Source organism: Jaculus jaculus, chromosome 12 (genome assembly GCF_020740685.1).
Source record: "Jaculus jaculus isolate mJacJac1 chromosome 12, mJacJac1.mat.Y.cur, whole genome shotgun sequence".
Lineage (NCBI taxonomy): Eukaryota > Metazoa > Chordata > Mammalia > Rodentia > Dipodidae > Jaculus > Jaculus jaculus.
In genome coordinates, this window is record NC_059113.1 from 40152019 (window position 1) to 40167443 (window position 15425).

General features: G+C 41.4%; 1 protein-coding gene across 2 annotated transcripts in view; it reads right to left on the reverse strand.

The window, feature by feature from the left end:
• Window positions 1–15425, reverse strand: part of Cfap52 (cilia and flagella associated protein 52) — a 65165-nt gene that overhangs the window by 35146 nt on the left and 14594 nt on the right. For both annotated transcript variants that reach the window (XM_045131626.1, XM_004663141.2), the window contains exons 4-7: window positions 12760–12888; window positions 8976–9075; window positions 7689–7805; window positions 3858–3958 (exon numbers count right to left, since the gene is read on the reverse strand). In XM_045131626.1, the coding sequence (XP_044987561.1) occupies window positions 3858–3958; window positions 7689–7805; window positions 8976–9075; window positions 12760–12888 (447 nt within the window). The remainder of the gene's footprint in view (window positions 1–3857; window positions 3959–7688; window positions 7806–8975; window positions 9076–12759; window positions 12889–15425) is intronic.

Below are 15425 nucleotides of genomic sequence, written 5' to 3' on the forward strand. Positions count from 1 at the left end.
GACCCTATCGGGTGCTGGTCACATTTCCATCAGGTTACACTCTTATATTCTCTCTCCCCACCCTCAATCCACTAAGGGCCTTCCTCGGTGGGGTTATTGGTGTTCCCTGTGGGGTCATGAATGCGTCAGTCAGTCTCAGTGCATGGGTGGGGGAGGGTGGCAAACAATGCTACAGGATACTTCTTCCCACCCTTACAATTGTCAATAAAAAATCTAGAAGAAGGACCAGCTGGAAAGAAGCAACTCAATGGAGTGAGCAAACGAGAGGAGGAAAAGAGAGCATGGTGGGAGAGGACTATGATCATGGTAATATTGTATATAGGTATGGCTGTTGTCTCCTTGTGCATCTGGCTAGCCTCGAACTGGGGTCCTCAGGCTTCACAGGCAAATGCTTAACCACTAAGCCATGTCTCTAGCCTCAAATATGAATTCTTTTGTTTATTTTTATTTATTTATTTATTTGAGAACAAAAGACAGAGAAAGAGGCAGATAGATAGAGAGAGAATGAGTGCACCAGGGCCTCCAGCCACTGCAAATGCACTGCAGACGCATGTGCTCCCTTGTGCATCTGGGCAAACGTGGGACCCGGGGAATCGAGCCTCAAACTGGGGTCCTTAGGCTTCACAGGCAAGCGCTTAACCGCTAACCATCTCTCCAGCCCCAAAATATATTTTTTTTAAAGCATGTATAAATTAATGATGTCCATGATCCCAACATTGTTCTATAAGTAATTTATAGTTATAGACAATAAAGATTCAATAAGGGTTTTCTCCCTTCCTTCCTTCCTTCCTTCCTTCCTTCCTTCCTTCCTTCCTTCCTTCCTTCCTTCCTTCCTTCCTTCCTTCCTTCCTTCCTTCCTTCCTTCCTTCCTTTCTTTCTTTTTTAAAGGGTAGGGTTTCACTCTAGCCAAAACTGACCTGGAAACTCACTCTGTAGACTAAACGGGCCTCAGACTTACAGTGGTACTCCCACCTCAGCCTCCTGAGGGCTGGGACCAAAGATGTGGCATCACCAAGCCCGGATTTCAATGGAGATTCTTGTGCAAAGAGCAAGCATGAACAATGCAATATTCTAGAAAGATCCATGTGTTAGTGGGACACAGACCGCTAGTGCAGAAAGGAAAATCATAAGTCATATCCCAGCTCCTTCACAAACTAGAGGCCAGTTTCTTTGACCATGGAATCATTCCTCCTTTCCAGGGCTATGGAGAAAATCAGAGGTGGTGGGTGCTAGCCCTCGGAGGGCAGCCAAGGAATGCTGGCTGTGGGCATCTGCCATTCCCAGAAGGCAAGTCCAGGCATGAAGGGGAAGGCCAGAGATCTACCTTCAGCAGTCTACCTGGATCTTATAACTTTGCTTTCTGGTTTTTGTGATTTTTCATGTGAGTAGCTCTATCTACTAAACCCTGCAAAGGCAGAAAATATTGCATCCAAATTGAGCCTCCATGATCACACAGGAAACATTCCATGCATTGCTTTGAATCTAATTATCTTCATTCACTGGAAACAGTTGCATATTAAAAATGAGGGGCAAGACTGACAGCTCACACTGCAATCCCAGCACTCAGGAGGTTGAGGCAGAAGATGTTGAGTTTGAAGCCAACCTGAGCTAACCAGGGCTATATACCAAGATCTTATCTCAAAAGAGGGGATGGGTTAAAAAAAAAAAAACAAAACTTGGGGGTTAAGGGCTGGGGACTTAGCTTAATGGTAGAGCACTTGCCAAAGTGCAAGGCTCTGGTTCTGTCCCGACAGTGAGGGTGGGCATGAGGATGACAACAACGTGCCTAGATGACACCAGTTGGTTCATTTCCTATATTTACTCTATGTATCCAGAATCTATTCGACATCGTTAAATTGCCTCCCTCCCTTACTCTTTTACATACACAGAAACATAATACTTGTCGAGATATGATCCTTATGAGACCTATTTTGACCTCTGAATTTAATATTGCAAACTATTCCCTCCCTCCTTCAATACCTAATTCTCCTTACTTCTAGATTCCACTTTCTTTTTCTCCATTATAATGTCCCCCTTTAATATTACCATAGTTATTCCTTATCCTGAGTGGTTTGTTATTCATGGTCGGCTGCAGCCTAAGCATAGCAATGCTGTATACTGTGTTTACTAAGAACAAATCTTTGTCCATGAAATTGTAAGGAAGGAAAAAGAAATATGCTAGTTTTGCTGTTAATTTATCTCTTCTTGGGTCTAGTTTACAAATTAAATTTTATCATAAATGTGTTTGTAGGAAAACATAGTATAAACAGGGTTCAACTTATCTGTATCTTCAGGCATCCACTGGGGTCTTGAAAAGAGAGCCCTCAGTGATAAGAAGGGAATACTGTATGCTCTTTATTTACTAGTTACTGTCCTTTCCCTCCTGCTACAATATAAGGTCCAAAAGAGCAGGGATCTTTTTATTTTTTCCTTCTCTTTTGTTTGCTTTATTCCTTGAGATATCCACAGCGTGTAGAATAATGCCTGGCACGCAGTGTGTGTTCCATACAGATTCACTCCAATGAAGACAGCTGATGATCATTGCCGCAGCTCGCATGCCGCTCTCCCTGGGAGCTAGCAGAGGCCATCTGGGGCACGACGGGTTGTGTTTGGCTTTTGTTGAAGCTGAGTTCAAGTTTGACCTCCAGCCCTCTGTCAAGTGTCTTCTCTATTCTCTCCATCCTGTAAAGTTATTCTCTTCTCTGATCTTCTCCAAATATCCCAAGATATATTCAACCTTACCTGGACCATGAGGTTTGTGTTTATATGTTGTCTTGTCACATAGTGACTTTTCCCACAAATGTGTATGTGTATATATGTGTATCGTATATATCATATATATGATTTATACATATGTATTCCTCAAACAGGGCTGTAACTTCTAGGAGGACAAGACTATCTGATTTTTCTTTATTTTTTAATATGATCTGTCACACTGGTTTGCATGGAGAAGGTACTGGATGAGTAGTCATTCATGACAATATAATTTTTTTGTATTTATCTTAATTAAATGATCTACGCTCTGGCTTCTCTCCAGATTGTATAAATCTTGGGTCTTTCAATTAAATAAGACCTAAAAAGTATATCACACGGTATATGGCACATAAAAATAGCTGGTGAAGACTAGCTATTTAAATTAACCTTTTTTTTTTATTTTTTGGTTTTTCAAAGTATGGTTTTACTCTAGGCCAGGCTGACCTGGAATTCACTGGGTAGTCTCAGGGTGGCCTCGAACTCACAGAAATTCTCCTAGCTCTGCCTCCTGAGGGCTGGGATTAAAGGCATGTGCCTTGCTTCAGGTGCATTAACTATTAGTATAGTTCCCTGAACAAGACAGGAACTATTGAATACTAAATTCCATTGAATAAGCCAATTTTGAAAGTTAAATTTTGAGGGGTCAGAGAATATATCATCCTATTTCCCTTACAATGTCTCAATGTGTCAAGCAAAAATGCATGTATTTATTAAAAGGTAGTGTCCTTTTGGGTCATAGTGGACTACTTTGGTTTGATATAAGTTTTTTTTTTTTTTCCTAACTGGCAAAGAAAGTACTATATCCTATTGCTACTTTAATAGTAAGATCATATAATAATTTTTTGTTTTTCAAAATAGGGTCTCACCCTGGCCCAGCTGACCTGGAATTCACCATGTAGTGTCAGAGTGACCTCAAACTCATGATGATACTCTTACCTCTGCCTCCTGGGTGCTGGGATTAAAGGTGTGCACCACCACACCTGGTTGAGATGACATTCTTTAACCAGATATGATTCTGCAATATCACTTAGTTGCTGGCTTTAGGTTAACCTCCCCCTCTAGTGGGTCTCCACCTACCCAACTCTGTGGGGCCCAGAACTTACTTGATGGGTTTGTAGCTGGGGCTTTTACAGAAGACCAGCAATCCTACTCCAGAGCCCACCAACAAACCCCCCATCTTCAGGCACTTGATAGCTGACACTCCCTAGGGAGAGAAACAGTGCTGTGACAGAGCCAAAGGATCTGATTGTTCGGAAATGATGCAGTAACCGACAAGGGAAGCGTGGCCAAGGCCACATGAACGTCACATAGACATTGCTTGATGAAGTTCATAAAGGTACTGCCCACAATGTATCCTAAGGTTAGGTAAGAGCACTCAATGTCACGAACAAGTTCATGTCATAGGAAGTCGCCCTTCGGCCCTACACGAAGCAGGCAGGCTTTACCTGCCCTTCCTCTCGGACAATACCTGTGAGTTCTGAACATACTACGGGTGTTTGCATGTCCACGTGTGTTCAGTCTCAGCAGGATACATACACACAGCTGCAGAAAGGCTAGTCCTTCAGCTGCCACTGTTTCCAACAGAACCTAATACTTATTAATGCAGAGTCCTGGGTTGGACATCAAAGGCAGCACAGAAAGCTTCTTACTGTTTGACAGATATGTTTTCTGAACAAAAGCCTGTGGTATATAATCTTACCAGTAGTTGGAAACACAATTAAAATCCTAAACAATCCTCAAAGATTACTGCACAATGGTGGCAGGTTCAGAATATCCACTATGATTTAAATGTGTGTGGCTGCCATGATTTAAATGCATCTGGCTTATGTGGGTCCTCAGGAAATCAAACCTGGGTCCTTTGGCTTTGCAGACAAGCACCTTAACCGATAAGCCATCTCTCCAGCCCAAACTTGTATTGTTTATAAATTATGTAGCCTCCAGAATTCTGCTATAGCTACACAAAACAGACTGAGACAATGACCAACTTTTGATTTTAAAATATTCAATAATAATATAGCTATTAACATGATAGGCTTGTGTCTTAATGAGTTTGAGGGCTGGGGATGAAATTCAATGATGGAGTGCTTGCCCAATGAGCACAAGACCATGGGTTTTATCCACAGCACCACAACAAAAACAAAGACCACAAAATTTGAACATTTAAAAACAAATGTATCCTTTCAAGTTACTTAAAACTAAATTTACCTGTTCTCACTTAAAAGGCTTTCCTTATGTCTGAGAAAAGAAATTAAGGCTTAAGATAGAAATATCAAATTGGTCCAGTGCCTTTTGCAGAACTCAATTTCATTTTGATGAGGCCCCGCTTATGAATTCTTTCATGGACTATGTGTTGGGTGATGTGTTTAAAACATCACCACTAGGGCTGGGGCGATAGGTAGTCAGTAATATATCTGCTTCACAAACATGAGGATCTGAGTCTAATCCCTAGGACCCACCTAAAATGTGGGGCATTGTGGTGCAGCCCTGTAATCCCAGCTCTGGGGTAGTAGAAACAAGAAGATGCCTGGGGCTTGCTGTTCAGCCAGCCTAACCTCACTGGTGAGTTCCAAACTAATGAGATTCTGTCTCAAAGGATGGATAGTATTTTCAAGGATGATGCCTGATATTTTCCTGTGGCCTTCTCATGCATGTGAATACATGCACATACCACTGCACACACAAGTGCACCTCTACAAACACACATGTACACACATAAAAACATCTCCAAGTAGCCATGCACAATGGTGCATGCCTTTAATCCCAGCACTTGAGAGGCAGAGGTAGGAGGATCACTGTGAGTTTGAGGCCACCCTAGGACTACAGAATGAGTTCTAGGTTAGCCTTGGCTAGAGTGAGACCTTGAAAAAAAAAAAGTAAAACAAAAAAATGTCATGATTAAACTTCGGGTTACATATATTTTCTCCCATTTTACATTTTATCTTCCAGGGGGTGTTTTATGTTTAGATCTGTGATCCACTATGAGTTCTCTCTCTCTCTCTCTCTTTTTTTTTTTTTTTTTTTTTTTTGGTTTTCGAGGTAGGGTCTCACTCTGGCCCAGGGTGACCTGGAATTCACTATGCAGTGTCAGGGTGGCCTTGAACTCATGGCAATCCTCCTACCTCTGCCTCCTGAGTGCTGGGATTAAAGGTGTGTGCCACCATGCCCGGCTCTACTGTGAATTCATTTGTATGACGGGTTTAAGGTCTGTGTCTAGATTCTCCGGTGGTTTTTGTTTTGTTTTGGGCCATATGTATGTGCGTTTGCTTGTGTGTGTTTTGGATGTATAGTGTCTGTTCATTATGCTAGCATCATTTGCTAAAAAAATCTGTCTTTTCTCCATTGCAATACCTTTGGTCCTGTGTCAAAGCATACTCGAGAATATTCATGCAGGTATGTTTGGGGTTATTTTGTTCTGTTGATCTATTTGTCTGTTCTCTCAACCAAACCACACTGTCTTGATTACTGTAAATTAATGGTTTGAATGGCCAATGACAGCCAGCATCTGCTTTTGAGGGACTCTTGAGTGTTGGGCAGCCACAAAGCAAAAATCCCCAAGCAGACCAGCAGCTTTCAAGTAGTGAGTTGGGTGCTCTTTGGAGGTCTGTGGGGAGGAGGACATGGCAAGGCCCTAGGCTTCATCTTCCTCCCATCAGATCTGCTTTGCTTTCAGCTTCTCACTCTAAGAATCCATTGTCCCACATCATTGGAAAAACACTGATCTAGGCCATAGTGACTTCCTACGGAATTATTTCTGACTTTTTCCTCTATCCAAACCATGAGTTTTTCTCATTTTTATGGTTTTTCTTAAGAACATGAATATTAAATGATTATATGATTAAGGAAATTGACATTTTCCCAAGGACTGTGCAATATTTCAAGGTTTCTTGAGAATGTCTGCTAAATAGAAAAGTGTCTATACTTAGTGAGGACCATCTGCTCTGCTATCAGAAATGAGACAGGCAGGTGCAGTACAAACTTTCAAAGTTTAGTAGAAACAGCTCTAGGAACTTTGGGGGCTTCTGGAAATAGTGGCAACTTACATAAAAATTACCATTTGATGGTGGGTCTTTTTATTTGGGTTTAAATGTCAATGTTGTTTACTAGACTTTTAATCAGAATTGTTAGGAATTCTACAACTATGAACTGTCAACTATTTCTTAGTCTCATGAATGACTTACAATATCAGCTGAAGCTAAAACCCAAGACCTACTTAGTAGATTTGTTTAAAAAAAAGAGAGAGAGAGAAAGATGTGCACATACATTCTTTTGTTTTGTTTTGTTTTGTTTTGCTTTTGAGCAGGGTTTCCACTCAGGCACAAGCTTCCCTTGAACTCATGGCAAACCGCCAGCCTCAGCCTCCTGAGTTCTGGGAGTAAAGGCATGTACTACCACACCCGACTTTTAAACACATTCCTGCTTTAAAAATATGTTTATTTATTTATTTGTGAGTAGAGAGTGTGGGTGCACCATGGCCTCTTGCCACTGTAAACAAATTTCAGATGCATGAGCCGTTTTGTGGTCTAGTTTTACCTGGGTACTAGGGAATTCAACTAGGGCTGGCAGGCTTTGAAAGCACATGCTCTTAACCATGAGCCTTCTCCCCACCCACACATTCCTAGAGATTAAAAAGTGCATCTCTCATATGAATGGCAACTGGACTGAGACCAATGTGCTTCCAGTCTTAAAGCAACAGGTCTTGTGCTTTAAGGAGCTGGAAGGGCAAGTGCCCCTGACTCCTTGAGGAGATGTCTACGAATGCCTTTGCCCTGAAAAGAGCAAGAGAACTAGAGCCAGTGTCCTTTGCAGATTTGGGTACGTCGATGGTGTACCATTCCCCTCCCCACTTACAGATTCTTCCTTGGTGGAAGTCGGTGTGGCAGTGAAGGAAGGAAAAGCAGCACAGAGCCGGTCAGACCATGATGAGCTCTACTCACCAAGCTGTACTTGTCCTTCACAGGCCCATTGTCTGTCAGCAGCTTGGTCCTGGGGTTCATTTTCAGAATATCTCCGGTTGTGGTGCCAAGATAGAAAAAGCTGTCATCGTCAGCCATCTAGAAGGACAGAAGCAGGAACCCAAAGACCGAGGTTTCTTCAGTGGCCCATGAGGGCCCGAGTATAGAAGGGATGAACCCCTGTGAAGATTTACAAAGATGCTCATGGCCACACCTATTTCCCCAGACTCCAAGATGAGTGGGCACTGCTTGAAAAGGAACAGCATCAGGGCACACAGGCCTGGAGGAAGTGTTAGACTGCAAATGGTCTGTGTATTTCCCTTAATGTCTACATGGGTCTGATGTTAACATGCATAGCATGGTGGTTTGGTTCAGGTGTCCCCCATAAACTTATGTGTTCTGAATGCTTGATTCCAAGCTGATGGCAATTTGGGAATTGGAGCCTTGCTGGAGGAAGTGTGTGGTTTGGGATGGGCTTATGGGTATTATAGCCAGCTTCCCCTTGCCATTTTTGGCACACTCCTGCTGCTGTTGTCCACCTGATTTTGGCCAGGAGGTGATATCCAGCCTGTGCTCATGCCATTGTTTACTCTGGATCATAGGGCTTCTCTTATCATGGAGTCAGTAAGCCCAAATCAACCTTTTCTATCATAAGCTGCTTGTGATCAGTGGTTTGTGCCAACAATGTGAAGGTAACTGCAACATGTAGCCAGGGTCAGTTGCTGAGACACCACCTAAGATGAAGGTGTGCTTCTTCTACGAGGATATGCACTGGCTTTATCTCACAGTTTCTGAAAGCTATAGTCGTAAAAGGGCTATGCATCAGCCAGAAGAAATAGGTCAAGAGAGGAGGGGGGGGTCCCATGTATGAATTATGAATCCACTTTCAAGGCATAGCAAGTTCTCTTGAAAGAGTCTGCATGTCAACAGTGACTTTTACTATCAGAGACTTTATTTCTAGTGGGACAAATAACATTGGTGGTAGAGGGAGATGTGTGGGCTCTGTGTGTCACCTGACTACCCTGCTTCCTTCCAGCCTTGGGTGTCTGATGATAACTGCTCCCAGTTAAAATGGGAGTACCCAAGGGGACAGCAAGTGGCTCCTGACAAGAGCCCCTAAATGACACGCCCTCTCACTTGTGTCTTCTTACCGACATTTCACACACCCATATTTCCCACCCCAGCTCAGTGTACACACACCCCTTGGTCAGGACTTAGCAGCAACTTGTGCTAATACATAATTAAAGCAATAGTTGAAGTAATACTTACTGTAGTACTCATGACTATTCGTTTCGTCTGTCCTGTCTGGCACTCAGTTGGCCAGATCTTTCTATTTCGAAGATCCAGTTCCCATACTCGGATTGTCCCACTATAAAGAAAAATCACAACCAAATAGATATCCATTTAATATTCTTTTACATCTTCTCTTGTGTCCCCTTGAAGAAGAAATGGAAAGGGAGATGATTCAACACTTTTGAGGTTTTGTTTTAATGGACTAGTGCTGTATTTGAGAATTTTCAACTCAATCTTCATGACAACCCTAGGAGGTAGATGTTATAATCACCAAGGTTTATGACCTCCCAGTAAGATGCCTCAGAACTTGGACACAGCACAGCAGGATTCACACCCAGCTCTTACACTGTGAAGTGTATACTCTGCCTATTATGATAAAAGAAACCTTCACAGACACAAATATATGCAGAATAAGCCAAGGCTCTTTGTCTTCCTTCTTCCCCTTCTTGCTTACTATTGACAAGTAAAAATTACATATACTTACAGTATACAATATGAGATTTGATACATGTACACATTGTGGAATGGTTGCATCAAACTACTAAACATATTATTCCATATACTTTTTGTTGGTGAAAACCCTTTAAAACTACTCTTGGAATTTTTCAATATATTTATTTATATGTATTGTGTATATAGTTCTTGACTGTAGTCATCATATTGTATATAAACTGAGTGTCCATGGATAGGTGATTGGGTAAAGAAAATATACACAGATGCAAAGGATTCAGCCTTAAGAAAGGAGGAAATCCTGGGTTAACCCAGAGGATGTCATGCTTAGTGAAATTAGCTCAGCATAGAAAGATAAATACTGCATGATCTCACTCCTGTGGAATTTAAATGATGTGCATGTACCAGAGGCTGGGGGAAAGAGAATGGAAGTTATTTGTTTGGGCCATCAAATTTCAGGCAGGAGGACTAAGTCAAAGTATTATGTTATGTGGAAAATTTTTAAAGGAAGCTGCTATTTTTTTTCTTCCTTATTCCTTCCTTCATTTCCTGCCTTACTTTGTCTCTCTCTCCTCTCCCTTTCCTTCTTTCTCTTCTCTTCTCTGTCCTCTTCTTCCGCCTCCTTCTTTTCTTGCTCTCTCTCTCTGTCTTTCTCATTGTCTTTATTATACAGAGTCTTGCTCTCTCTCTCTGTCTTTCTCATTGTCTTTATTATACAGAGTCTCATGAAGTACAAATTCAAATTCACTGTGTGACTGAGTCTGGCCTTAACCTCCAGATCCTCCTGCCTCCACCTACCATGACAGTTATGTGCCACCACACTTAGCTTAATGGGAGAAACTTTGGGATGAAGTCTTTCCTTCAAGGGAGAAGAAATGAAACCAAGCAACTAAAAGTTTTAAGTTAGTACCTAGTATAGTACTTGACATATGATTTGTAGTTATCACTGGTCATCTGAATAATAATTGTATAAAAATATCAAGAGAGGGCTGGAGAAATGGCTTAGTGGTTACGGCGATTGCCTGAGAAGCCTGGGCCATATTCTACTCTCCAGATCCCACATAAGACAGATACACAAAGGTGAAGCAAGCACAAGGTTGCACATGCCACTAGGTGGCGCAAGCATTTGGATTCAATAGCAGTAACTGAGGCTCTGGTGCACCAATTCTCTCTCTCCCTCTCTAAAAAACAAACAAAAAAAAAAAAAAAAAGCAAGAGAATGCCACAGAGTTCATCCTGCTGTTTCCTAAGGGAGAAAACTATCAATTAGAATGTATAAAGTTTAGTTTTTATTTTTAATCCCCCGAATTATAAACAAAGAACATGTTCAAGAAATATTTTAAATGGGGGCCAGGCATGGTGGTGCATGCCTTTAATCCCTGCACTTGGAAGGCAGAGGTAGTAGGATCGCCATGAGTTCGAGGCCACCCTGAGCCTACATAGTGAATTCCAGGTCAGCCTGGGCTATAGTGATACCCTACCTCAAAAAATATATATATACATATATATTTTAAGTGAGGTTGGAAACTAGAGAGATAGCTTAGTGGGTAAGGTGCTTACCTGCGAAGACTCAGGATTCAGGCTCAATTCCCCAGTGCCCATGCAAGCCATATGCACAAGTTGACACATGTGTCTGGAGTTTGTTTGCAGTAGCTAGAGGCCCTGGCACACCCATTTTCTTTCTCTCTCTCTCTCAAACAAAATATATGCTTCTTACTCTCTTTCACCCCCTCTCTCTAAAATAAAATAAACAAATAAATTTTAAAAATATTTTAAGTGTATTTTTAAAATTACAGAAAGAACTTTTCTATAGCCTTAATTGTGTATGTCATGCAGATGCTGAAATGCTAGGATTTATAGGGCATCTCATACAGACAATGGACTACATGCGATTGGACTTGCGATAGAAAAATCAGGGTATTCAGGTACCATATTAGAAACCTTAGTTAAGAATGTTCAAAAAAAATAAATAAATAAGGGGGTGGAGAGATGGCTTAGTGGTTAAGACGCTTTAGGACTCATGTTCGACTCTCCAGGTCCCACATAAGCCAGACTCACAGTGACACAAGCGCACAAGGTTGCACGTGTGCATACGGGGGTGCACACATCTGGAGTTTGATTGCAGTGGCTGAAGGCTCTGAAGTGTCAATTCTCTCTCTCATAAAAAAAAGGCAGTCTGTTGGGCTTCCCTCAAAAAAACAAAACAATAAAAAAAGAACAAAAAAATAATTCCTAATATTAGTGTCACATGAAGTTGAAGTAGACTTGGAATGTAGATATCCCTAAAAGAATTGTTTGGGGTATAAAATTTCACTCCACAGTCATTAGATGCCTTCAGCACCAGCAGCTGTTGAGGAACAAAGAACCACGTGAAACAACCGGTTAGTGGAGCCACTCTACAGTCCTGAAAGGTCTTCCGCCTTGGCACACAAAGCAAAGCAGGGAAAGGTCCTAACATGCTTAGGCTGACAGAGGCTGGCTTTCATGGTACCAAGGACTTTCACAGCCTCTTAGTGAATCCTTCCTCATACCCAGCCACGGAATAAATGTGCCTATGCCACAAGGTACAGGTGGGAAATACACGATACATTCTTTACTCTGGCTAAGCAAGGAATGAACAGTATAGACCTTTCACAGGTGCAAGATGACAGAGGAATTGGAAAAACAGTCCCATTCAACTATGTCTTTCTACCTTTTTCAGATTTCTTACTTGTAAGCTTGGTGTGCCATGTGAAAAAACAAGAATGTCTTTATGCATGCTTAACCTTTCCTTCAAAATCCAACCAGTGCTTTGATTGCCAATCTATAAATTAACTTATTCTGTGAGACAGATAAAGGCCTCTGTTCAGACATTCAGCTTACTGGCTATTGCCCAATGAAGTTGACCCTACCAGAAATTATGACCTATGGCTAATAGCTTGAACATTTAAAACTTCCTGGTAGAGTCCATTTGCAAAATATCTTCTGAGGAGACCTAATTTGATGGCAGGTTGTAAGAAATATCAGCCAATAAGTGGATCTGTGCCATTGTGGGGATTATTTGGTGAGCACAGATTGGAAATTGTGTCCTTTCCTTAACAAAAAAAATGAAAGGACAGGAATCTAAACTGCGTTGAGCATGTCAGCAGAATTTTTCCAGTAGGAAGGGCAGCATTTTCAAAGAACCTTATGTAAAATACTTTCAGCTGAAAGGATTTTCAGTGACGACAGATCTGTTATAAGGTGTTGGTCCATGTTCCCCACGTTTGGCCATGTGCTCTGCATGGGCCATGGTGATAGGTGAGGGCACACACTCACAGCAGTGACTTACTTTCCAGCGGTGACAAACATCTCATCCTGGCACCTGGAGAAGACCACGGTGGTGGCATTGCCCACATTGAGACCTGCGGCAGGGCTGCCACATATAGCATCCCTCTTGGCTATACTCCATACCACCACACTGCCAGGCAGGGCAAAAAGAACAATAGGGAAATAGGCTTTCAAACTAGCAGACAACTATTTTAGTGCTCTAGAAATAAAAACAAAACAAAGCAGATTGCTAACGAGGGAACAAGAACAACAAAAAGAATTGTACTGGTCCCTACCCAACCCCGAGACACCTCCTCAATCACACCAGTTATTAGAAGACACATGTGTGACATTTTAAAAGCTTTGAAGGAAATGATTCTGAGGCTAGAAGCCAGGGAGCCCATCAATCAAGCCTGCTGCTCAAATAAAGACATTTTCCTGACATGTAGCATTAAAATGTACCATCCATTCATATATTAAAATTTTCCTGGAGGAAGTGATCCAGAAACAAAAAATGTTTTTAAAGATGACTGCAATTAAACTTGAACATACATCAGGACCAGGATCAATTATTAACATAGATAACCATCTGATCTGATCATTAGACTGTTTACATATATCAAATTATCACACTGTACCTCATAAATTTATATTATTTTTTAAATGATTTTTAATGATTTTATTTATTAGATACAGAGGGACAGAGGATGAGAGAGAGAGAGAGAGAGAGAGAGAGAGAGAGAGAGAGAATGGGCACGTCAGGGCCTCTAGCCACTGCAAACGAACTCTAGATGAATGTACCATGATGTGCATCTGGTTAACGTGGGACCAGGAGAATTGAACCTGGGTCCTTAGGCTTTGTAGATAATTGCCTTAACCTCTAAGCCGTCTCCCCACCCCAAATTTATGCTATTAAAATAATAACTAGGGCTGGAGCAATGGCTCAGCCATTGAGGTACTTGCTTATAAAACTTGATGGCCTCAGTTTGATTCCCCAGTGGCCACATGAAGCCACATGCACAGAGTGGCGCATGCATCTGGAGTTTGCTCATAGTGATAAGAGGCGCTGACGTGCCCATTCTCTCTCTCCTCCCCCCGTTTCCCTGACTCTCTTCTTGCAAATAAATAAAAATATTTCAAAACATTTAGACGTAATAACTAATTTTAAAAAGCATTATTAACCCAACAAGATTTTACATTCCTCACATGTCCCAGGTGATATGGCCACTGCTGTTCTGTGAAACACATTTGAGAAGTAATCCTTTAGAGTGACATTTACCTTCCTGGGTACAATCATACAAATTAGTCCTAAATTGGACGGTATTGAAATAAGAATACCAAGACTGTCCAGGAAGGAGAGTTATGTCAAGTCTTTGGATCAAAACATTTAAAGAAAAAGAAAGCAAATGTCACAAACTTTCTTAATGTAAAAACACACCTACCTATATATCCTACTTTTTTCACATAGAATATATGACTTCATGTAATTTAAAATCAAGATATAATCAAGATAATGAGGAAGTGGTATAAATTCTTTCCTCATAGGGGAAAACTGATAGCATGTTATGTGGAAATTTTGAGAGGTAAGTCACTTTAAAGATTAAGATAATAATCAGATGATGAACCAAACAAAATGAAGACTCCTCAAGACAAAGTGCCTCCACTAATAATGCCAGCACTGGGAGGTGGAAGCCGGCAAGGTCATGCTTTGGGGCTGGAGAGACTGCCCTGTTGGTAAGGGTTTGTCATGCAAGCATGAGGGGCTAAATTTGGGATCCTTAGCACCTAGCTAAAAGTTGTGTGTCTGTAATGCCAGTGCTGAGGAGGCATAGACCAGAGGGGGGTTTGCTAGCTGGCTAATCTAGCTGACTCAATGAGTTTCAGGTTCAGTGAGAGACCCTGTCTCAAAAAAAAAAAAAAAAAAAGAACCAAAAATCCAGAAAGGAATTAAGGGAAACACTCAGTGTTGGCCTCTACATGCACATACACCCACACACATATAAACACACCTACACACATGCATGCATCATATACCCGCAAAAACATAAAGGGAATCTTTAGCTACATAGAGAGCTTGAGGCCAGTCTCCTCTGCATAATGACCAATCAAGGATGGGCATAATACATTTTCTTTTTTTAAATTTTTAAAAAAACTTTTTTGTTCATTTTTATTTATTTATTTGAAAGTGGCAGAGAGAGAGGGAGAGAAAGAGACAGATAGAGAGGGAATGGGCACACCAGGGCTTCTAGCCACTGCAAACGAATTCCAGACGCATGCGCCCCCTTGTGCATCTGGCTAACGTGGGTCCTGGGGAAACTAGCCTCAAACCAGGGTCCCTAGGCTTCACAGGCAAGCGCTTAACTGCTAAGCCATCTCTCCAGCCTGATAATACATTTTCTTGACACAACAAAGCTTATGCTTTTTCCATTGGTTTATGAAACATTCACCAATTTTCTGCAAGCAAAATTTAAATAGCTTTGAGTCAAATTTAAAATAACAAAGATTAATAGTTTTTTTCACATTGACTATGGTTAAGGGGGCATTTTGTTCCCCAAGATCTAGTCCAGAGGGGCAGAAGGTGGAGGTAGGGTTCGCTAATGGCCAAGCTCCAATACTCCATAGCAAAACCTAAGTTTCTAAGAACCTAAGACAGGCACCAGAATTTAAAAATCTCTCTAGGTGATTCCA